The sequence below is a fragment of the Brugia malayi genome (genome assembly GCF_000002995.4).
Source record: "Brugia malayi strain FR3 genome assembly, contig: Bm_v4_Chr2_contig_001, whole genome shotgun sequence".
NCBI lineage: Eukaryota > Metazoa > Nematoda > Chromadorea > Rhabditida > Onchocercidae > Brugia > Brugia malayi.
Window position 1 is genome coordinate 6993675 of NW_025062476.1, and position 26287 is coordinate 7019961.

Below are 26287 nucleotides of genomic sequence, written 5' to 3' on the forward strand. Positions count from 1 at the left end.
TCTTTTCGTTAAATTTTTTCACTTTTTTTTCGTTTCTTTTTTTGACATTTAAAATTAAATTTTTGCGAAATTTATTTGTTGTAAAAAAGAATTACGTTCCAAACTTATAATGATTTCATATTTGTAAAAAATTTATTTTTTAAATTTATAACAAAAACATTTCTGCAATTATTCCGACTTAAATTTTAACTGTATTTTTGTTTTGTTTTTGGAAAAGTGAAATATTCACTTACTGTAAAATGCATTTTAAGTGCAGAAAAAAAAAAAAAAAAACAATAAATAAAGCAAAGAATTATTGTTGCTAATATCATTATCACTACATAATTTTCATTATTATAATTATTACTGTTATTGCTATCTTATCTCGTTTATCATTATTATTAGTATTGTTGTTAATTATTCATTATTAATTAATTATTTTATTATTAACCATACTATATAATTCGTTTTAATATTTCGATCTTTATTACATTTAATTGTTTTTTTTCTTTTTTTGTTAAATAAAATTTTCGAATTTTGTAAAAACGATCTGAATTTAATTAATTTGAATGTAAAAAAATTATTTTTTTAGTTGAACTGCTAAAAGAAAGAGAGAAAATCAAAACGAATGGAACAAGCAAAAGAAGATACTCCGTCAAAAGGACAACGTAGCGCTGAAAAAACAGTTTCTGGAGAAATAAAGTATGAATAAGTAATTTCAATTTATCAAACAAACAAACAAACTTTTTTTATGAGTTTGAAAAATTGTAGTAAACCGGAATTAAATAAATAATTAAAATGAACGGATGCAAAAATTAAATGATATAATCTCTTTTTTTCTTTTCTTTTTTTTGCATATTATCCATATGTATTTTTAATTCTTTGCAAAATTTTTCTTTCTATCGTTTATTTCCTCTTTTTTATTTTCTTTCCAAAAAAAAGAAAAAAACTTCCATTTTAGGAATTTCTATTCGTTTCTTCTTCCTTTTTTCTATTAGATTAAAAAAGTAAAATAAAAAAAAAAAAAAAAAAAACCTTAAAAAAATTAAATAATAGAAATGGATATTTCAGTGTTAGAATATTCATTCAAGTAATTGTTATAAAAATGTTAATTTTCCGATCCATTTAACACTTCAAATGTGATATGATGTGAAAGTATGAAATGAATTGAAATTATGCAAAATGTAAGATATAAAAGATTAAAAGTACAGTGCATGTTAATTTATTATTTTATTTGCTAGAAAAGTTTATCTAAAGTAGAATGAGTGTTTACAATTTTTAGCAAAGTAAAATTTCTCAATTGTTGAATGTATGCTGTCCAAGCTTTCTGATTATTGTAGTATCAAGAAACAAATAAATAGTTGGATGATTAAATATTACTATAACAATAGTAGTAGTAATAGCGCTGTTGTTATTATCGTTATTGCTGTTGTTGTTCTTACTTTGTTATTGTTATGTTGTTATACTGTTTTTTTATTATAACTTTTGTAATATAAACAAAAAAAGAATAATATTATTATTTGGTAAATATTCTTTTTAAATATTAATGTTTTATCATATTAGTTTTGTAAAATTTTATTTATTTTTTATTTAATTTTTTTTTTTTTTTTTTTTTGCGGCAAAAAAAAATAAAGTATAGTGCTTTTTGATCGTAGCAATACTGGAATTAATTCTTAAATGGAAGAGATAAATTTGATAATTATTATTTTGCAAAAGGTAAAAAAAAGAAAATCAGAATGAAGAAAATTGATAATAATTACCGAAGCATAAGTTCATTTTATTTGTTATTGTTGAATTGACATGCGAAAAGTAATAATAATTTACATTGGAAAAAATACAGAAATATTTAAAAGGACAAAAATATGTTTATTTGTTTACTTCTTTTTTTAATTGAATTTTTTTTCAATTTTTTTCTCTTCATTAATTGAAACATTGATGAGAGTTGAAATATAAAAAAATTTTTATCTAGATCAAAATTTATATTAATATATATCATTTTTGATTAAGTTTATCTTTAAAGCTAATGAGTCCTAATCTGATCCAATCCAAATTCATTTATTCATTGTTATTACTATTGTTATTGTTATTACGATCATTAATATTATTTACTATTGTTGTCATCATTTATTACTGTTTGTTGTTATCATTATTTATGATTGCTATTATTCTTATCATGATTAATTATCATGAATAATATTGCAGTAATAGAAATTTGATGAATTATTTTAGAATAACAGGAAGTGGTGGTAATATTGATGATACTATCGAATATATCGACTCAATGGATGATGCTAGTCTCGGGAATGCTGTGACAGGTGGACGAATTTCAAAAATGTATCCCAGAGATGAACTGATTAATTACAAAAGACGTATCGATGCAAACACGGAACAACAACGTGAACATGCTGATATAATGGCGGCATTGCAACGTAAAGTACGTAATTAATCATGATAAGATACTGATGATAACATTTATAGTGGTCATGGAAAAATTTTTTTCATCTTTTCTCTTTTTTTGAGAATATCGAAAATATTATTAATTTAAACTTTTTAACAAACTATTTGATTTAACCGAAAAAAGTTTTTTTTTTCGCTCTTTTTTTAAAATTGTAAAAAAAATTTCAGATTGAACGTTATCGGCAACGTTTTGAGGAAATTGAAGGAAGATTAACGGTACATGATTGGAATGATTCAGGTGATTTCACGGATATGAAATTAAAAGAGGAATGGTTGCTTAGTCCAAGATTTAAAATGCAAGATATTGGTGATGTTGAATTTGCAAGTCAATTAGAGGATGAACGTAGGAGGTTTGTTTATAATTAAAATGAATCTTTAAAAAAAAAGAAAGAAAGAAAGAAAAAGCAGAGAGAAAGAGAAAAGAAGACTTTGAGATTTAATTGCAATTAATAGAGAAATAAAAGTGGTAGTTGGTGAAAAGTAATTAATTGATTATTGTCTATAAATTGAGAAGTCAAAAGTTTTTTTTTCCTTTCCTTTCTAACTATCACAAATAGTTTTTGTATTTTAGAACGGATGACTTGGCTTTGCAATTACAACAGGAACGTTTTCAAAATGATCAATTACAAGGCGAGATTCAGCGTTTACGCCAACAATTTGAAATTAATATCCGTGATAAGGAAAGAGTTTATCAAACTCGAGAACGAGTAAGTATTTTATATTATAGTGAATAGTTTATCAAGTACTATCATTATTATTTTTGAATACAGTAACAGTTATAATAGTAATTATTATTATATTGGTAATTATGATAGTATATATGAATAAAATAGTAATTATAACAGTGTCATTATTATTATTATTATTAATTATGATAATGATTAACATTTTATTGACAGTTTACTATTATTATAAATAAATCATTTGTAATAGTTATTACAAATGTTTTTTTTTTTTTCAGAATCTTACACGGTATTTAAGCGATGAACAGCGTAAAATGATGGAATTATGGTCGGAGTTACAACGCGTACGTAAACAATGCTCGGAATATAGAGAACAAACGGAACGTGACCTAGAAAATCAGCGTAATGAATTCATCAAAGTAATTCGACATGTAAGCGGTCTTGTCCGAGGATTAAATGTTGAGGTAAATTTTTTTATTGAGATAAAAAAGCATTTCAAATTAAAGCTTTAAGTGCTATTGAATATAATTACTATATGCATATGCTTAACTAATATATATTTCAATTATTTAACTGATAAGTAAATTCTATTGCATAAATAAGAAGTCAAACATTTAAAATTGAATTAAAAAAATTTTAAGATTTAATTGTTCAAGAATTTAGAGCGGTACACATACATTACTGTCGGATTTATCAAGCGAAAGTGGAGTGGACATCACACAAGATACGATACTTATCGAAGCGGTCAAACGTTTCCACGATTCACAACAACAACAACAACAACAGCAAGCAGTTCCGGTAATTGGACCAGAATTAATTAATGAGCTTCGGTTAGCTCGTTCCGAAGATGCCGGTTTACATGATGAACTTATGAGAAAGTTTGTGTTTTAGCACACATTTTTAAATAGAAAATCTAAACTATTTTAAAAGAAACGAAAAATAAAGAGAAGCTAACAAGTTAATCAACAATTTCAATTTGGAATAAATAATTGAATTTCTTTAAAATCAGTAAACATAAGTAAATTAACATATATATATATATATACATATGTAGTTATAATTAATTTATAGTTATTCTCAACCGCATTAATTTACATTTTAATGATAAAACAAGAATTTTGCTTAATAACAATAAAAAGTAAATCATTAAAATTTGAATAGAATTTTTCTTTCTTTAGAAAAAAATTAAAAAATAATTCAAATTGAATCTGTTTCTTTCTCTTTACTTTGCGGATAACTTATTAATTTGTAGATATGAGGAAAGTGCGAAGCGAATCATCGAATTAGAAAGTCGTGATGATGAAAATCATAATAAATTAATTGCTTTAGAAAGTGATTTGAAACGTACACGTGATCGTCTTGCTGAAAGCCAGGTTTTTATTGTTTTTGTTGTTGTAAAACATGAATTATTATTTTTCTAATTTATGAAACGTAATTTTTTTTTTTTAAATTTACAAGAGAAGAATATAAAATTTCTAAATTTTCAAGAAAAATATTTTTCAAGTGTTATTTAAATAAAAAACGATGGTAAAATTTTTCTTTATTTTTTCCTTTTTTAGAAAAATTAGTAAAATAATATTTTGACCACTTCAATGAATCGATTTGGTTTAAAATATGTCATTATTCTAGATTTTTAGCCTTTAATTTTTAGAGAAAAACTTCAATTCTTTTTTAGAATATGATTTTTTTATACCAAACTCTTTGAATAGTTATTTATTAATGTGATAATATTTGCTAATATTCATTTCAATTATCACATGATTAATTAATAAAAAGTAGTAAAAAAGTTAAGTGAATGAATTAAATATTGGACTAATTAAGTTTATGAATAGATCTATTTGATAATTAAATGAAAACAAAATTAGTTTGATAATTTTAAAGAAAAGAAGAAATCTCTTTAATGATAGTAATCAATTAATACAAATTAGCATTATTAATTATAACTAATAAAATATATTCTTATCAACAATTTCTGTACAATTTATTATTTTATGTGTCTAAAAATTTTGTTTCACATTGGCCTTAAATCTTAATTAACTGTGATAAAAATCAATTGGTAAATAATATATTACATAACAATAATTTAATAAATTCTTATACAAATATATTTGGATTTAATCGAATAATTAATTTTAAAGCAACAAAAATATATGAAAATAACTTTTTATTTATTATAAATAAGTTGTCAAATTTAATTTAATTAAACATAAAAAAGGATCATCTATTAATTTATATATTGAAAAACATAAACATTTAATATTGGAATTTTTTTTTATTTGAGAATAAAACTCAGAAAAGGAAAAAAGGACAAGAGAGAGAGAGAGAGAGAGATAGAGTGATAAACGTCAAGAACTTACCACATGTCAATAATTATTTAATATTTTTTATATAAATAAAAAAAATGTTTGTTATACTTACGTGTTCTACGTAAGTGAATTAATTTGCTTACCTGTATTTCATTTTATAGAATGCTCTTCGTAAATTATATGATATGACGCATGAATATGAAATCAATGCTGAAACAAAAGCAAGAGCTTCATCACCAGGTTTATTTATTACTTTTTTAATTTAAATTTTTTTATGTTTACTAAATTATAAAAACGATTATTTAGTTTTAACATTATTTGTTTTCATTCATTTCATCTTTTTTCCTGTTTTTTAACTTTTTTTTCTTTAAAAATGAAAAGATGAAAAATTCTTCACCATATTTTTTTGGTTTTTTTACAGCAAAAAGTTATGTTCCACCACCTGAAGTTTTACGTAGCGTTCGTTACGTATTAAACAGCCGTATCAATGATAGTAACGTGTTACAACGTAAATTAAAAAATGCTGATGCTCAGGTATGATTTTTTTTTTTTCAATTTTCAAAGCAAAATAAGGAAATAAGAAAAGGGAAAAGTTTACAAATGATAATTTAAAAATAAAGAAGAAAAATCTTGCAAAAAATATTTATAACAAAAATTTGCAAATATTATTATAAAAATTTAAAAATGTAATTTTAAAGATAATTTAAGAATATGCTAGTTTTAGGCTATTTTTTTCTTGAATAGTTTTAAGATTTTTTTTTTTTTATATTTTTTTTTTTTTATAATAATTTAGATAAACGAGCTCACAAGCAAATATGATTCACTTGAAGAAATTCGTCGTCGTTTGGAAAAGCAAATCGCTGAATTAAATCGAACATTGATAAATAGGTAAAACACGCAAAAAAAGAAAGAAAATAAATAAATAAAAAATACAAAAACTTGAAGAATTATCATTTTCAATATTTTCAGTTTTTCTTTATCATTTTTGTTATTTCTTTATTATTGCTATTAATGATGTAAATTTAATAATACTAAAAAGAATTCCCTTTTTTTGAGTTAAAAAATACATACATTCATACAGAAAAAAATTAAATATAATTTGTTATATTTAATTTTTTTTAATATAGGCAAAAGGAATTAGATGATACAAAACATACAATGAAAAATTTGGAAGATTATTTGAAAAATACTGAACAAGAGAAATCATCCATTGAGAGTAGACGACGTTTTCTTGAAGATGAAATTCAAAAGATGCAAGAGTAAGTAATTTTTTCTTTTTTCTATTCCTCACTTTTTTTTAAAGAAAATACCTAAATGGAGTAAATAGTAAATTATTATTTTTTTTCTTTTTGCAAAGCATTTTGTAAAAAAAAATTATTAGCCAATTTTTTTTATTTCTCTTTCAGACATTTCAAGACTACCTTGGCAGATGTTGAGCGAAAAGCTAATGACAATGCCGAAGAGCGTATTCGTAAAATTGAAGATGAAACTAAAATATCGTATTCTTCCTTTTTTTTTAAAAAAGAAAAAGAAATTTCATTAGCTATGTAATTTGAGAAAAAAGAGGAAGCGAAGTTAAAATATTCATAATTAAATGTATTCATAATTGCAACTAAAATGGCATAAATTAGAAACAAAAATCGTTTGAGAATGTAATTTGAGAACAAGAAAGAGGAAAAGAAAGCGAAGTTAAAATATTTTTAATTAATTGTATTCGTAATTAGAATTAAAATGACGTAATTTAAAAAAAAAACAAAAAACAAAAGAATAATTGACATTTTGAACTGAGAAGAACGAGTAGAAGATGGAGTGTCATATATCATAATTTTTAAAATTTTGATATGTTTGAATTAATTAATAATAACATTAAATTAAAGTTTAATGAATTTAAAGATTTTGCATGTTTTTTTGTGCTGTTTAAAATTAATTAATTTATTAGCACACACGAACTTACTGCACGTATAGCAACACTTCAAGAGGATAATAAAAAATTGAAAAGTGAAGCAGACGAAATGAATAAACGAATTCAGAAAATTGATAAAGAATACAATAATATTGTCGATGAGTTAAATTCAAAAGGTAAATGAAATAATCATATCAGATAATAAAAGAAAAAATTCTTAATTGTTTTCTTTTTTTTTTCTAATCTAAATTTTTATATTATCTGATTCGGTATCTAACTTAGAACTAAAAATTAGCGATTTATAATCTATAAAATTCTTAAATTTTATTATTATTTGCTATTATTATTTACCATCATTAATTATTTTTGAACTTATTTTTGTTCAATTTTTTTATAGAATATTTCGAAAAATTTTTTGAAGGTTTTTTTTTTGTTCTTTGTTTCTTTAAAAATTACAATGATTTTGTTTTATTTTTACAGATTCGACTTTTGAATCTGCAAGAAAAATCCTTGAAAATGAATTAAACGATAAGAGCGCACAACTAGAAGCAATGAGCAATGAATTGAGTGATTTGCATATAAAATATGAAAATGCTAGAAAGAATACAACAACTATTGAATTGCAAATAAAAGAAATGAAAGAGGAACGTAGTGGAATTATGTAAGTTTCTTTTTTTCATAAAGGAAGAAATGAGCTTGAAATCAAATTTTCTAAATTTAAATTTAAAAGTTTAAAAGAATATATTTGACATTAATAATCTAAAATTAACAAAATTTTCCTATTTTCTTAGATATAAGGGAGATAATGAAAATTTGTAATTTCAATATATGATTTTGATTATTTATACATTAATTAGACTGATTAATTAATATATGCATATATACCATTAAAATTTTTTAATTATTAAATTGACAACAGAACTAAAAAATATTTTTAATTCCAAATGATTTACAGAAAAGAAAAGAAAACATTGACCAAAGCGCTTAATGATTTAGAAAATAAGCTAAATGTTGAAGCAAAAACGCGTGATGATGCTGAAAAACTTAATCAACGTTTGTTTGTTTGTTTTTTTGATTACTTTAATTCCATTCCTTAATTATTATTATTATTAGTTCAAATTTTTGTCAGTTAATATTATATATATATATATAATATTGTAAAATTAATAAAGGATGTATTTTAGTAGAGAAACTGAAGAGAGAAGAAAAGAAAAAATGAGTGAGTAATGCTAGTAATATGTAAATTGAATACTTATATATAAGCATATTAACATTGAAATTTGTTAAAAAATATCTGTTGAAAGAAATGACTGGAAGAAAATTAAATAGTTATTAAATGAGTTAGTATACTTTTTAAATTGAAAATGTTTAATTTAATACAAAATAATACCAATAATTTCAAAGAAAAAAACAGCAATGTAAGATATTATATTATATTAATATTGATAAAGGGGAAATTCATTTATTGATTATTTTCACTTAAATTATTTACTTGCTTATTTGAAATGGATAAAATCAAGTTCTAAAAATAGGCAGTCTTAACTAATTTAATTTCTCTTTCAAAAAACTTAATTATTAAAAAATACATAATTTATTGAAAACAATAACGATTAATTGCTAATTCATTTTTTGGCTTTTTGAAATTTTGCTCACTTATTTTCAATCTTTTAGTATTGTTTATTTTAACTAGAATTTTGATGCTAAATTACTACTAATTGAAAGAATTAGTCAAAAGAGAGTGAAGAATTGTTTTATTTTTTTAAATGACTTAAAAAATGAAACTATTAATATTTTCATAATTAAATTTATTTAATCATTTTCTGGGGAAATTACAACCTTGGTTTTCTTTTTGTACATTTGAAAATATTTATAAAGAAAATGTTTGAGTTAAAATTTTTAATTTCATTTTAAGGTCATTTGAATGAAATCAATAATTTCAAGAAACAAATCAATGAATATATTACTGAGGTGACAACCATTCGTCGTCAAAATGATAATTTTGATACGCAATTGAAAACAAATCAAGCAAAATTGAGTAGCACAGAGAATTCTTTGATTGCTGCAAGGAAAGAAATTGAGAAATTATCAGAAATGAATAATCGTTTACAGCAAGATAAGAATGATCTTAGCGGGTATGTTTATTATTTTATTATTGTATACAACTTTTATTTATTATCAATGTTTAAACGATTATTTATTACATATACTAAATGATTAAATAATTACTTATTATATAGGGCATTAAATGTTTGCTTATTGTGTACAGCACGTGAAGTGATTACACGTAAAATGATCATTATAAACGTTAAATGATTATTTATTATATATCAAATAATTATTTACAATATACGTCAAATTATCATACGTTAAATGATTGTTTATTACACACACTATTATTATATACGTCAAATACGGTTTATACTTTTCTTTTCTTCATTCGATGAATAAAATTCACATATTTTGTAAAGATGAAAAATATTACAGTGCAAAACAAAAAGGTGATACGGAAGTTAATTTACTTCATGAACGAATACGTAAATTGGAGCAAGAAATGGAACATATCAGAAAAGATAATCATGAATTAGAAGATAATGAACGTAAAGCACGTGATAATTTGAAACAAGAAACAAATCGTAATCATTTGCTAACAAAAGAACTTGAAGAAGCTCGTACTGAAATTGTCACTTTAAATGGTAATTTCAGTTTTTCTTTGTTATTCAATTAGTAAAAAAGATTTATTTCTATCTTTCCTTTCTTTCTTATTTGTTTAAAGTTACTTATTATTTATTTCTAAGATAAATTACAAAGCTAAAATGATAATTTCAATTTATTAGTTCTAAAATAATTAACTAAAATGATAATTTCATGTTGTACGTCTTTTTATTATAAGTATAGATAATGTATAGATGATTTAAAAAGAGGAAAAAAAGGGAAAAATATAGATAGAAAACAATTAATAAGCTTAGTTATTTATATTAAATATTTGGTTAAATTTTTTTGATATTTAAATTTTAATAATATTTGATATTAGCAATAAATTAGTATTTTCATCTTCAAATTTATAAGATATAGGATTATTCTTTTTTTTTTAAAAAAAAATATTAACTTACCATTATTAATATTACTAATATTTTGAAGAGAACGGATGAAAATTATTAATTGGTGATTAATTAAAATAATTTTTTAATTTGGGTATAATTTTTTTTTTTGCTAGTATAACAACTAAAAGCAATTATTTAATCAATTTTGATTAAATAAATAATTTCTTGTTATATTTTTTTTTTTCTTCCAGATCGTTTAGCTAAAACGGATGCAAATTTCAAGGTGAAATTAGATGAAAGTATTCGAACAAATTTAGATGATCGTGAAACAGTAAAATCACACGGTAAAATAACTTTATTACTTAAAAAATAAGAAATAGAAAAATATTTGAAGTAATTTAGATGAGTTTCTTCTAATTATCAATAATTTTTAGTAGAATTTGAAATTTTTTTCGTCCAATTTTTCTAGCATCCGATGAAATTTGAGGAAAAGAAGAAAATAAAACAGATGAAGAATAATTAGCAATATTATAAGCATTAAAAGAAAAATTACTATCCCTAATTAATGTTTATTTTAATTAATTTTAATATTTCTATAGTTTCTTACCATTTATATAGTGACTAATTATTACATTAATTTTTGTTATAAGTTTTAAAATTTTTTTACTTATTTTGAATCATATAAAATTTTTAAATCTAACACTATCAATGTTAAATTTTAATTTATTGCATCTAAAAATTTTAATTTATATTACAATTTTAATTATATGTAGCAAATTTTTAATGCTTTCAGAGAGTAAAAGTGAAAAAATTATCATAAAACATGAAACAGAAATCTACGAAATTAACAAATACAAAGCTGAATTGGAGAAACTTGAAAGTGATAAAGTTAGTTTCTTAATTTTTTAGTCAAAATTAAATAATTTTAATTGGCTTTTTAAGTGATAAAATCTGAAGTCGAAAAAAGCTTTAATGCGCTACCAGGAGAAACACTTTTTTTTTGTTTTTTATTTTAATTAAATTAAATTATTAATTGATAAATTGTATTATTACTAAAGAATTGAATTATTTTAGGATGATTTGGAAAAACGTATTATTGATTTACACGATGAAATTAATGGAAAAGATCAAGATAATGATCGATTGAGTGCTGAGATTAATCAGTTAAAACAAAAATTACAAATTGAAAATGAAAAAGTACGAAAAGAAATAACAACAGCACAAGAACGATATCATATTGATTTGGATCACGAAAAAGATAAACATCAAAAGGTTAAAAATATTAAAATATGTAATGAAATAAGTAAATAAGTCAACAATCTCTGTAAACAAACATAATATGTGAGTAATTTTTTTTAAGTAAACATAAGTGGAAATAAAAGATTAATTGATTTTTTTTATCTTATTTTTTTTTTTTTTCATTTCAAATGTTATTTCTTTTAAAAGCAATTAAAAGTTAGGTTGTTGTTATTGAATTTTTTATTAGATATAAATTAAAATTTAATTACACATCTATTTGAGTATATCACTGAAGATTAGATGTAAATTTACATCACTTATTGGAAATAAAATTTTAATTTAATCAAAATAATTTATTCCATTTATGTTACTTTGATTAATCAAATATTTATTTCCTTTCTTAGTCAAAAAAGAATTTTCAATTATTCTTTTTATTATATCATTTTTTGTCTTTTTGGATAAAAGGCAAAAAGCAATTTATCAAAACAAAAAAAAAAAGAAGTGAATTTTTGAAAGTTAATGAATGTTTGATTTTTTTCAGATGATTGATTCGATGAATGCTCTAATAGATGAGTTACGTGTTAAACTAAGTGATACTGAACGTGAAATGACTAATTTAAAAAGTCATGATAGTATGTTGGAACGTGAAAATAATGATTGGAAGGAAAAATTTGATACATTGAATATGGAATTAGATCGTTTACGTGATGAATTATCAACTGTACGACGTGATGCTGAAAAAGTATTCATTTATTGGTTTTAAACTTATAATTAAAATTTAAATCAATTATAATTATATTGCCTTGTTTACTTCTCATCTGTGTGCCATTAAATTTAACAAAAAAAGAGATTTTAAAATATTGCATAAATGTTTGAAGTTTTAATTTGAAATTTTGACTTTTTAGGAAATTAGTCATTACAAGAATGATTTGCAAGCAACACGCGATGAGAATAAGTGGCTTAATGTAAACAATACGGAAATGAAATCACTACTTGCGTCTGCAGATGATAAGATCAATTCATTGGATAAAATTATCAGCGATCAAAAGAATAAAATTCATAATTGCAAGCCTTTTTTCATTTTCATTTTCTTTTTTTGTAGGAAAAAAGCCCGAAAAAAAAGTAAAATTATTTATTTTGGTAATGCTATCGAAATTGGTGATAAACGCTAAGCTAATCTGATATTATTATTATCATAGTAGCATCTTAAGTTTTTCTAATTCAAAAAGTCAATATATCAATTATAGCCAAAGTAATTATTTACTTTTCCTTAGAATATATTTAATACTTATTAAATATTTATTCAAAAAAAAAAGAGAGAAAAAGTTGAAAGAAAAATTTTATTTTTGTATGAAATAAATATATTTTTTTAGTCATTTATTAGAGCTTTTAACAGACATTAAAGTATGTGTAAACAGTTTTTTCCATCCAATATTTTATTAAAATTAGATATTAAAATTATGTTGAAAAAAGGAGAGAAATTTTTAAAATTAAAATCTGTTACAGCAACAAATGAAATTCATCGTTTGGAAGGTGAAATTAATGATGCCAAAGAAAATGTGGCAAATTTGCAATCAGATTTAAGCGCTGCTCAGGGACAGATTTATTCAGCTGAGGAAGAATATAATTCGCTTCAAATGAAATTTAATAAAATAAAAAGCGAAATGAATTTATTACTTGCTGAAAATCATAATTTTAAGGTATTTATTGTTTGTTTATCATTAAATTTACGACAAATATTTTGTTTTTGTTTTTATTTTTTAATTGAATGAAAGTCTTTTAATTAAATATAAATAATTAAATATGCGAAAAAAATATATTTTTGTTTAAAAAAAGGAAAAAACTGAAGGTTTGTTAATTTAATTGATTAAAAGAAAGTAAATAATGAAAAACAGAAAAGAAAAGAAATTTTTATTTACAATTTTTAAAGAAATATTTATAGAAAAAATTTTTTGCTGTTTTTTGTTTTCTTTTTTTTGTTGTTTTTTTGTTACCACATAATTTTTTTCTAGATTACTGAAGAGAAATGTAAAACTGAAATTGAATATCTAAAGCAGAAGCTTCAAGATGCTCAAAAATACGCTGATATTGTTGAGACACTCCGTCCTGAGGTAAATTTAATTCATATTTTATAAAATAATTTCATATATTTATATCATATCAATTTTTTTCCTATCACTTGTTTACTTTCTTCTCTATCTTTTCTTTAAATGTAAATTTAATGTTTTGTCATTATTATTTGATACCAATTTTTTTAATAAATTGAATAAAAAACTAATTTTTTTGAAACAAGAAAATTAGTTTTGCAAATTTCAAATCCTTTTTTTTAGAATTATAATTATCAAATTTCAACTAAAAATTTTCTTTTTTTTTTGTAAACTATAAAGACTACGATTACTTTTTAGTCAATTAATTTGATAAAATTTGCAATATCAGTTTGTTATTATTTTTTTTTTTCTTTTATAATCAGTTTTTCAGCATAAACGTCTTGAAAATTTATATCGCGAAAAAGTGAAACAAGTTGAAAATCAGACAGAAACAATTCAAAATTTAGAATCACAATTGAATCAAACACGTGGTGAGCTTCATGATACAACTGATAAGGTATGGTACATTAATAAAATATTCATTTTATTAAATTTGAATAAATTAAAATCTATTATTTAATTAGAAATTGGTTTTTAAACATTCACAGTATTATTTAAAATTATTTCAGCAAAATTTTTAAATTTTATAATTTTGAAAGTAAAAAATTAAATATTTTGCAAAAGCATTTTAATTTGGCATATATTTACGGCATTATTTCAATTAATTTATAAAATTTAACGCATAATTTTAAACAATAAATGTATCAATAAATAAATATTACATGATAATCAATTTGAAGCTATTAGCTATTGAAAGTGATCGTAATATACTTCGAAGTGAAATTGAAAAATTGCAACGTGAAGTGCAATTTTTACGTGAACAATTTATTCGTAAAACGGATGAATATCAGTTAGCATTGAATGATCTTATAAACGCTCATCGTACCGCTGAAGATGGACGTGTTAATGCTATACAAGAATTAGAAGCTCGTAAATATGAAATAAATGATTTACAAGTAAGTATTAGTGATAATTGTAACTATGATTATAATTTTAAAAAAGTAAAAGATGAATAAAAGTGGTAAAGAATTAAGAAGGAAAATGAAAATAAAAGTGATTAAATTACAAAAAAAAACAAACAAAAATTCAATGCTAAAAAAAAGCTTACATATGCTTTTAAATAAATTAATTGAATTTTGTAAATTAATTTGCTTATTTAGTTATTGAATTTGTTAGGCAGGTTAGCCTTAATCAGTTAATGATATTAAGATTTATAATTAAAATCATGTAATTTACAGTCATTTCTTTCCTAAATTATTCTTTATAATTAATAAATACAGTTATAATTAATATATAATTAATAAACACAGCAGTAGATATCGATAATTAATAATTATAGTTAAATTATAATATTAGTTAAAATGCTGAGCAGTAGAGAGTTAATTGAGAAATTATTTTTTATAAATCTAAAATCTTTTGTACTATTAGAAAAAAAATTTAGTAAAAATTTTGTGCAAAAAATATAATAAATAAATTACAAAATTTTATCATTTATCTATAATTTCTTGTTAACTAGTAGTTATTTATTATCTATAATTTTTTATTAATATTCTTGCTTTTTTTCTATTTTTTATTTCTTATTTTAGAAAAGTAAAAATTTAATTTAAGTAAAAAAAGTTTAATTCATTTGCAATAATTTTTTTTTATGCTAGTATTACTTTTTCTCTCTTTTTTCTTTTGAAAAAAACATTGAAATAAATATGTTTTTTTTCTTTTCAGTCACGATTTGATAACGCAGAACAATATTTGATAACATTACAACAAAACTACGTGGGCGTGGAAAATGAACGTGACGCGTTACATGACGCCTTACGTCGTCTGCATTCAATAATCGATCGTACCCTTGTTATCAATCGATTTTTAATTGATGTAATTTAACTTAAATTTTAAAATTTAACCTTTCTCTTCCCTTTTTTTAATTGATTAAGTTGGAGAAAAAAATTGTTTTCAAAATTATTAATATTGAAATAAAAATTAAAGGGTGAATCTGTTGGAGAAAGGAGAGAAACAGTACAAGAAACACATAAATCATCTGATGGTTGGTAAACTATATAAATATATCTTAACAATTTTATGTGTCTTAGATTAATTAATTAATTAATTCAAATTTACATTTTGTTCCGATTCATTCATTTCGAATATATTTATTTATATCGTATGCAAATGATTTTAATATAATTAATTATACAATTTTAATTTTCAAAAGAACGAACAAAAAAAAAGGTGGATGGAGTTTAAAATTTCTATAACCAAATAAAATTTTCAACTTTATTGAATTAAATTTAAATTATCTATCTATCTATCTATCTATATATATATATATATTTTTTTTTAGAAAAAAGTAAAGGAAAATTTGATGTTAACGAACTTGACGGAAATATACAAAAGTTAATTGGACGTATTGAAAAACTTGAATTAGAACGGGTAACTTTCAAAATTTCAATTCCTTTCAAACGTTTTAACTGTTTGATTTAGTATATTTAAAAATTTAATTAATTTTTTTAGGATTCTACTGCGCAAAATTTTTTTTTTTGGAAATTTATCAAATCTCAAATGAAAGTTTTTATACAAAAAAAAAATAAAATTCATTTTCACTTCAAGTAATTGAAATTATCATTATTTAGCTTAACGTATGGAAGTGATATTACTAATCAAGAATTATTTAATATTGTACAATTAATTTCAGAATGAATATCGTGAAGCTCTTGATCGAATTAAAAAGAAGGGTGTCGATTCAACAGTTAAAATTAGTAAACAAGAAACAATATTTCGAAATATCGAAGATCAATTAGTTGATGTTGAAGAAGGTAAACTGATTTAAATGCATGTGAAATACTATAATCTTAATTAATTAATGATAAATCATAAAATGAAAAGTTTAACTTAACGAATTATTTTCTCTTAAATAGATTTTAATATTAAGTTGTTTTGAAGTATTAGAATAAAATTGCATTACTAACTTAAATTTATTTAGATTATTCAATTTAATTAATTCTATTTTATCTTACTCTATTACTTTCTCCATGTTTTTCATGCTTTCTCATTCTCTTGCTACCTCTCCTTTTCTTTCTCTCTCTCTCTCTTAAATTAGATATTTTTTACAATTCTTAATCATAGCAAAATATGCAATGATTTATTTTATTTTTTAGAGAGACGTACGTTGGAAATGCGTTTAACATCAGCTAAGCAACTTCTTCGCTCACAAGAGGAAGCTCTTAAACAACGTGATGAAGAAAGACGTCATATGAAATTAAAAATAGCAAAATTTGAAATGGAAGCACGTGGAAAAGAAGCGCAATTACGTCAGTTGAATGTATGAGTGCTAATTTATTTTATTTTATTTTCCTTTCTTTATTTATTTACTTTGGATTTTATTTGCACTAGTTATTTATTTGTTTATTTATTTATTTTTTCTGTTCATTTTACTTTATTTAATTTCATTTTTAATCAAAAAAGAAGGCAACGAATGTGTAAGAAAAGAAAAATTTGTAAAAATTTTTCCTATTTTTTTATTTTTTCAAAGCATATAAAAGAAATGAAAAGAGAGAAGAATAATTTTGAAATTAATTAAGCAAATATTTCAAGTTCTAAATGTTTTCTTTCATTTTCCAAAAAAAAAAAAAGAATAAAATTTTAGGACCTTGTTCGAACATTACGTAAAGATTTAGAAACAGCACAAAGTGATTTAGAAGTGCTTCGTGATCATGAAGAACGCTGGTATATGCATAAGTTTCATCTGGAAAGTAAATTAAAAGATGAGGAAAATGAATCACAACAAATTCGCTTATTATTAGCAAATTTTGAAAGCGAACGAAATGTTTGTTTTTAATTTTTGGTTTTGCTTTTTAAATTTTCTGTAAAATCTTCGTTAAATAATATTATTTAAAAAATAATTTTTTTTTATTTAATTTATTTTTGTTTCATTCCTTAATTTAACAAACTTATTAATTTAAAAAAAAAAGGAGAAATCAGATGAATGGTTGAGGAATTAAGAAATGGTCGATTGTTTATATTAAAAAAACAGAAACAAAAAATTATCGATTAATTTATAAATTGGTTATTCTATTTAATTATTCCAATTCATTAAGATATTTATCGATAGTAATTAAATAATTCAAATATTATCAATCAATTTCTTTTGTTTTTCTATTTAGAATAATTTTTTTTTTCTATTTAGAATAAAATAATTATGAAACATTTGTATGGCTTGTATTTATTTAAATTCTAATAAATTTCAATTTTGCATGACTTATTTCAACTTTAATTTATATTTTATTTTTAATGTAAACGCAAAAGTTTTTTTTAGCACTTTTGACAATAATATTCCCTACTTTTTTCTTTTTTTAGTTTAAGACTATACAGCTTATGTTGATTTTTAAAATTTTTTACATTATTTAAATTATCAGTTAGTAATGTTACCTAAAGAGAAAGGTGCAGGTAACTCCTTTTATAGATATTATAGAAAAAAAGTTATTTGAAACTTTGAAATATTAATATTAATTATGCTATTAAATTTTATTTCAAATTTTACAGTCTCTCAATGAAAAAGTACGCGATTTGAGCAGTCGGCTTCAGCTTATCGAAAGTGTAAACAATGATATGAAAGATGATAATGATCGTTTGAAAAAAGATTTAATTAGAGCAACGACAAATGAAACAGAACTTCGACGAACTATCGATCAACATTCACGTGTTAACAGTGATAATCAAATTTTAAAAGATCAAGTAATTTTCGATTATTTTACTGAAATGTTTAATTCTTTTTTTTAAAAATAGATTTTCTATTTGCTCAATTCTTTTCTTTTGCTTATTTTTTTTCGTTTTTTTTAAAAAAAAAAAAGGAAGAAAAAAAGCTAAAAAATGGAAAAAGTTTATTTTTTCTAAATAAGAGGAAAGTTACAAGTTATTTAATTTTGTTTTAAACAAATAAATTTGAGAAGTACAAATAGATTCAACTTTTCGGTTTTGTGTTAAAAACAAAAATGTTTAAAAATTTTTTTATCTTATTTGTATTATCAAATTTATTGATGATATTAATTTCCATAATTCCAAATTCACAGATCCTGAATTACATAGATTTGATAGATCTTATCTGAATTTGACGTACATTTTTATAAATTCTAAATTATGTGAATTTGGTAAATTTTGGATGAGAAAAATTTTTTAGCATAAAATTTTGTTAGTCTTTTTTTTTTTTAATTTTATTTTTACAGCTTGAAAATGCTCAAAATGATTTATCAAATGCAAATAATCGACGGCAGCAACTTGAGAATGAGCTACTGATAGTGCGATCCGAATTACGAGATATGAAACAACGCTTTACTGATAACGGAAGTCACATAATGGATCTTCAACGACATTTAACTGATGCTAAAAATGACAATAAACGTCTTGAAAAGCAATTAAATAGCTTAGAAAATGTTAAAATTTTATTCTTAATTTAATTTAATTAATTTATTTTTTCTACATTTAACTATCAAATTTTAATGTTTGAACATTGTGATTAAAATAGTTGGTAATTTTTATTTACATTAATCGAATGAATAACTTTTTTTTTATTGTAGTCAATATCACAGCAGCGAATAACTGAAAATCGAATTCGACAGCAATTATCACAAGCATTAGATGAACGTAATACGTTAGAAAATGACTTACGTGATGTTAAACGACGTTTACCACGAATTGAATCAGAAAAGAAATTGATTAGCGACAAATATGATGAATTAGAGAAAAATTATCAGTCATTAATTAAACGTGTTGAAATTGTTAGTTGACTTTTCGCTTTTTTTTTCTTATTTTTATTCATTTATTTTTGAAATCATAAAATACAAACAATGCAAAATATATTGAAGTGCAATGAATTTTTTTTTTTGTAATGAAATTGAAATTTATTATTTAAATGATTTATAGCTTGATGAGGAGAAACGAGCAGCGGAAAATATCCTTCATGAAGTATCATTACAACGTGAAGCAATTGAAAATTCATTGAGTGCATTGGAACGAGAAAATAAAGTTTCTAATTTATTCTCTTTTTCCTTTTATTTTTCTTTTTTCCTCAAAATTATTTTTTTGAGATTAAATTAAATTATTTCATGAAAATTTCATATAACTAAACGTATTAAAATTATAAAAATTTAAAAGAAGTTTCAAACATTTTCAGTAAATAGTTAAAAAAATTTCATGAAATAATGATAAGTATTATTTGAAAAAAAAGAAAAAAAGAAAGAAATAAACAAGAAAAAACAAAACAAAACAAAACGAAGCGAAAAAATCAATACAATCAATATTGCATAATTATAAATAAATGAATCTGAAAAAAAAAGAAAAACTATTTGCAATTTTAATTCAAATTTTAGGGCTAATTTTTTTCCATTTCCTTTTTTCATTCATTCATTCATTCCTTTCTTTCTTTCTTTTTTTTTTTTTTTTTTTAAAGGAATTACATCGTAATTGCGCACAATTACAACAACAAATTGCGCAACTTGAATTAGAAAATGGCAATCGTCTGGTGCTACTTACAAATAAGCAACGTGAAGAACACGACAAATTTGTACAAAATATGAGAACTGAGAAATTACAGGTTGCAATGAACCTATTTTAACTTAACTTTCATCATTATCAATAGCATCTTTTTTTTCCTTCTAAATTTTTTCCCTGAAGAAGAACTGAAATAATTCATATTACTTTTATCTTTTCTTTTTTTTTTGCTTGTTCCTTTTAAAATTAACTTTATTTTATTATTTATCCACTTATCACATTCCCAAATTATTAGCTAATACATAATTAACCAAAAAAAAAAAAAAAAAAAAAAAAAGCAAACAAACAAACAAAAGTTTATTGAAACAATCTTTTTTATTTTTTGTAGATTAACTTTTTGTATGTTTATTTATTTATTTTTTCTTTTTTACTTTTTCAATTTTATTTTATAAATATTAGATTGAACGAATAATTGAAAATCGTGAACGTTCACTGAAGAGTCGAATTAATCAGCTAGAAAATCAACTAAACATTATGCGTGATCAGTTGACAAGTGAACGTCGTCGACGTCGTGAAATTAGTGAAAAAATAATAAGCGGTGAAATCAATCGATTGAATGTAAGCTTTTCGGGAACAACAGAAGGATATGATTTGTATGAGTAAGTTAATTATTTAAGTAATTAGTTATTTTGTTGCCAAATAATTAGTTATTCATTCATTGTCATTTTAATTTAATAAGTTAAAAAGAAAAACTAGTTAATTAAAAAATTGATGAAAGGAAAGAAAGAACACAAACATCAATTGCAGCACAGTTTTTCTTTCACTATTAATCACATACTATTAATCAGATTATCAATAAATTTTATTTTTAGTCGAACAATAAATTCATATAGTACATACTTTGGTACACCGTCATTTACTGCTCACTCATCCAGTTTTGATGCAAATATTCCGGATGATTCAAAAATTGTCTTAAAACATTCCGGTCTTGTTTGCTTGATTGGTTCTTTTCTTTTTTTTTCATTGCACTTTTTTCAGATAAAAATTGATCAAAATTTTAATTATTATCAAAATTAATTGAATAAATTATTATTTAATGAAAAATAAGTGAGTAAAAAAACAAAAAGTAGAGGAACTGATGAATTTTTAGTATATCGATCATAACGAATGAATAATAAATAGTAATAATAGCAATAATAATAGTCATAACAACAATAATAATACTGATAATAGTGATAATAATATTAATAAATGACAACAAATGAAAGATAATAAATGATAATAATAATGAATAATGATAATAACAATAATTCATATAATACATTATAGACTTCAATAGCATAAATTGGAGTATTAGTATATTTTTGAGCTAATTAATAAATTTTACAGATCGACATGAAAATGCTTATGCATACGGTAGCGGAAATCGTACTTCCGGTACTGCAATAACATTAACTACCGGAAGCAGCTCATATCATAGCGAACGAAGTGATGGTGATATGATCTCCGCTCATACAGCAAAGGACAGTGAGGGGGGAGGAAATGATTCCGGTAAGAGTATGAAACAGATGGATGGTGAAGGTGGTACATTTACGTTGAGTGAAGTTGACCAGGGTGCGACATTTGAGCAACAGCAGCAGGTTCATGATGCTCCCCAACAACAAACTGATAAACAAGTATAGTAATAATAAGATGACAAATATTGATTATCATTATTCTTTTATTTCAGTTTAATTTTTTTTTAAAATTGTGATAATGGAAATTTATTTTTCCACCTTCATACCAGTTACCTTCTTTTCTTTTTTTTTTTCTTTTTCTTTTTTTATTAATTTGAATTCAGTTTGACAAAAATTAATGCAAAAAATGCTAATTAAGATAATAGAAAACGGTTGCATACATAATTTTTGCTATATTTACTTTTTTGCGCTTCTTTTTTCCTTGTCCTGCTGCTAAAATGCGCATTTGTCATTATCACTCGGCTATTTATTTAATCTGCCGTTTGTTATCGTTATCAGCATTATATTTATGATAATAAGCCATAAATTCTTTCAACCTAGCATTTTGTCATTGGCTTTTTCTGGATGGTTAATTTGTTAATTAATTATTATTACCAGTAATTATTAAATTTCATTAGTTATGATTAATTACTATTTATTATAATTATCACTGTTTATTATCATTATTATTATTACTACTAGTATTACTGTCAATTATTATTATTTTCTATTATTCCATTAAAAGTACTTAAGTGTTTTGTTGGTAAACATACGGGAAATGTATTTCAGATGTTTGTTACATTTGAATTTTACTTCCAAAATCTTATTTTAAGTAAACGGAGAATAATTCATTTTAAAATTTAAAAATTCTTTATAAAAATTTATGAGGTTACATGCCTTTTTTTGCTTTTAAAATAAAAATAAAGAAATAGAAGTGTAATCAATTTTTAATTCAAAACTTCTTATTTTCAATTAAAATTAAGAAAAGAAAAAAGCAATATGCATTCTGTTTATTTGTTTTGTCAAAAAAGGCATGAAATTTTAATAATACAATATTATTTATAATAATATTAAACATTCACAGAAATATTTTATTAGTATTAATTTTTATAAAAATTTTAATTTTTTTTACTAATAAAGGTAATAAATTTATATGCCATTTACTAATTATCACTTATAATGCATTTATAAAGCTAATAAACAATTTGGGTAATTTATCAGAGCAATAAATGTAAATATTTTGTGCGTCATTTTTATTAAACGTTATTTTCAGTCCTAATTAATGTTTTTCTGGAATTTGCAGAAATCCTTCAATTTTAATTTAATTATTTCAACTTTTTTTTTCGCTTATTTGTTTCACTTAAATTATAATTCTTTCTACTTTTTTCTTTTTTTTTCATTTCTTCCTAATCTTTAATAATATTTGTATTAGCAATTAGGTAAAAAATTTTGAATTGAGAAATTTTTTGCATTCTATTTTAATAAAAACAAAAAAACTTTCAGTAATATTTATACAGCAATATTAGAAAAATTTTTGTTATAATTTTACTTTTATGTTTTATTTTATAGTCAAAAAATCCTTTTATCCTATATATTTGTATATATTAATCATTCTTTTTTTATCAGTAGAATTTTTTGAAAAAAAAGCTCTTTTTCAATTACAAAAAACCTTGCAAAAATTATTTAGGAATTAATTAGCATATTTATTATCATATTTAAAAATATCTGATAAACATATTATCATTGATAAATATTAAAACAAAAACAATAATATCTGCTAAGCATTCGCTAATATCATTTTAATATTTATTGTTTACTGTTGGTTATTTTACTCAGCCATTAAGCAGTAAGCAGCAGTAACAATAATTGAAATAAATTATATTATAAATCAAACAAATCATTATTATTACATAATTATTGATCATAATGATTTAATTTGCTTACTTATTCGTCATTAAATAATTATAATTAATTTCGAGAATTTTCTTACTGCAGTTTTTTTACTGCAGGTGTATCATTTATTTTGATACATTTTTTTTTAATGAAATTTTCAAATGTAATCTGTTTGATGTTTCTAATTTCATTTTATCCTCCTTTATCTTTGCAACAAATTATTTTATGCATCTATTTTGAAAAACAAAAAAATATAAAAAAAATATTTTTTTCTAAAATTTGTCTTAAATTTAAAAATTCTTCTGTTTCTTTTTTACTTTCTTTTTGAAAGTTTTTTTTTTCCAAAAATAGATTTTCCGGTTTGATACATTTTTTTTTCAAATCAATGAAATAATTAATATTTTCTTTCTCATTCTCAGTTTTGAAATTTTCACAAATTTCTTATTTAAAAATCAGAAAAAGTAAACTGTATAAAAAAATTAGCAGCAAAGGTTTAAATATTTTTCATTGCTTTATATAAATTTTTTATATATGAGTTTAATGCATCTTTGTATAAATTCTAGATAATGATTTAGTATTTCGTTTTTGAAATTCTCTTTATTTCTTTAAATTCTCATAACACTAATTGATTGATTAACATCCCACATCTTTATTTCTTGCATGAAAGACTATAAATTTTTCAGTAATAATAATAACAATCATTATAATAGTAATAAATAATAGTATTAATAATAATAACAATAACAGTAATAATAATAAATAATGGATAATAGTAGTAATAGTAATAATAATAGTGATAGTAATAATGATAGTAATAATAATATAACAATGATAATAATAATAGCAGCAACGATGCAAGCCGTAATAGTAATAATGATAATAGCAGTAATTAGCATGCATTTGTGTTTTGCACTGGTGGAAGTAATTTTTGCAACCACTGATTTCCCTTTAATGAGATAACTGTAATTTATTTATTCGTATAATTGTATTTGTTCTAAATAAGGAATCTAATTCGGAGCGATGATTGTACGATTTATTTGATGTAATTAAAAATTTTTAAATATAATTGAGAAGATTTATCAATATTTTCGTTTTCCTAACAGAAAGTTAATTGTTTTGAGGAGAACTGAAAAGGAATATTTGATTCAAAATATTGAAGCAATGAGAAAAATTTCAGGAAATATTTTGATAAAAATTGCAAATTAATTAATCGATGCATTTGCTAACGATTTAAAATTTATTTAAGAATGGTTTATCGTTACTGTTATCACTATTATCGTTCTTATTATAAATATTACTATTTATTGCTATTTTTATAAGTTATTATCCATTATTATCGATATTATCATTGTTATTAATATCATTAATAATATTTATTATTATTAAATTCCAGTAATAGCAGCAATGGTAGTCAGTAGTTGTAAAATAATATTTAAAAAAAAAAGTGTTCTTGACTTTTATTTACAAGTCAAAAAAATAGTTGATTTAGTTTTGCCTTTCTTTCATGTGTCCATAATTAAAATTTTTAAATTTCCAGCTTAATCCAGTAACATAATAAATTAAAAGCTTGAAAATTTTTTTTGAAATAAATCGTACTATCATCAATCTGTCATTCATGCTTATGTGTTGTTTGGATTAATTTTACAAGAATTTTTCATAGAATTTTAAAAATTTGAAAACATTTTCAGAGAAGAAGAAAAAGACAGTAATCGTTGTGCATATGGTTGGTCAAACGAATGCTAACGGCGAGCAATCGAATTGATAGAAAAAGATCGAAAAATGAAAAAACAAATTTAAGCAAAAAAAAAAATTTTTCTCATCATTATATTTTCCTTTTTTCTTTACTACAAAAAAAGAAGGTTGTTTTATGAAAAAAATTATGATAATAATCAAAAAGAAAAAAAGTGAGAAATTATAATTCAAACCCGAATTTGAATTTTCAGTTGCACTTTTTTTCTGCAATTTCAAATTATATGTCTCTCTTTTAAATGTTTCTTTTTAGCATTGTTCTTTTCAAATTTTTTTCTTTTCTTATTCTTCCTTTTTTTTTTTTTTCATTTTTATTTTTCGTTAATTTTTAGAGCATTATCCTCATTATTTAGCAATTTTTTTTCTGCTGCCCTAATTATAGTTTTAGTAGTATTTCATTAAATCTAAAATTCCGAATTAATTGACCAAGCATTTTCCTTCCTTTCCTTTTTTTTTGGTTACTATCGGTTAGTATTATATGTTATTAGTTGCTAATAAAATTTTATTTCTTTTTTTTCTCATTGTTAAATTTAACGACAAAACACTGAACAATAGGTTTTCGTTTAATCGAACAATCTATCATATTAATCTCTAAATTTACAATTGTTAAAAAAAGAGTTCATTGCTTCAAAACAGTTTTAAAATTTTCATATTTAAATATTGAATGCTTTAGTTAAAAATAGTGCTATGAATTCTCTAGCTGTTAATAAAAAAAAATTGCTTAGAAAAGGAAGTACTATACTTTTTCTAAAAGATACTATAACCCTTGCTAGTATTATTCTGTAATGGGATCTAATTTCAAGTTATGAATATGAAGATATTTAACATTTAAATTTGCAATTCCTAGAAGAAAAATTTACTACTTCAAAAAAATTACTTCGAAAGAATTTTGAAAACTTCATATTTTAAATATTATA

General features: G+C 22.2%; 1 protein-coding gene across 2 annotated transcripts; it reads left to right on the forward strand.

Moving 5' to 3' along the window:
- Positions 1-607: 607 nt before the first annotated feature.
- Bma-lfi-1.1 lies at positions 608-25330 on the forward strand (the record flags this gene model as incomplete). Of its 2 annotated transcripts, none has more annotated exons than XM_043078721.1 (41): positions 608-681; positions 2209-2413; positions 2605-2786; positions 3008-3143; positions 3398-3583; positions 3783-3997; positions 4372-4492; positions 5587-5665; positions 5847-5959; positions 6219-6313; positions 6553-6684; positions 6832-6924; positions 7365-7504; positions 7809-7989; positions 8284-8381; positions 9241-9460; positions 9813-10021; positions 10621-10713; positions 11163-11257; positions 11444-11641; positions 12150-12350; positions 12514-12673; positions 13115-13308; positions 13621-13719; positions 14087-14212; positions 14496-14711; positions 15475-15624; positions 15736-15793; positions 16091-16179; positions 16442-16562; positions 16905-17068; positions 17393-17572; positions 18289-18480; positions 18969-19175; positions 19320-19520; positions 19666-19767; positions 20192-20335; positions 20692-20891; positions 21105-21217; positions 21622-21908; positions 25310-25330. In XM_043078721.1, the coding sequence occupies 41 exons, from the start codon at positions 608-610 to the stop codon at positions 25328-25330; spliced, it is 6090 nt and encodes a 2029-aa protein (XP_042934655.1). The 2 variants fall into 2 exon arrangements, with proteins under 2 accessions (XP_042934655.1, XP_042934656.1); XM_043078722.1 differs by having other exon boundaries at positions 21622-21872.
- Positions 25331-26287: the final 957 nt, after the last annotated feature.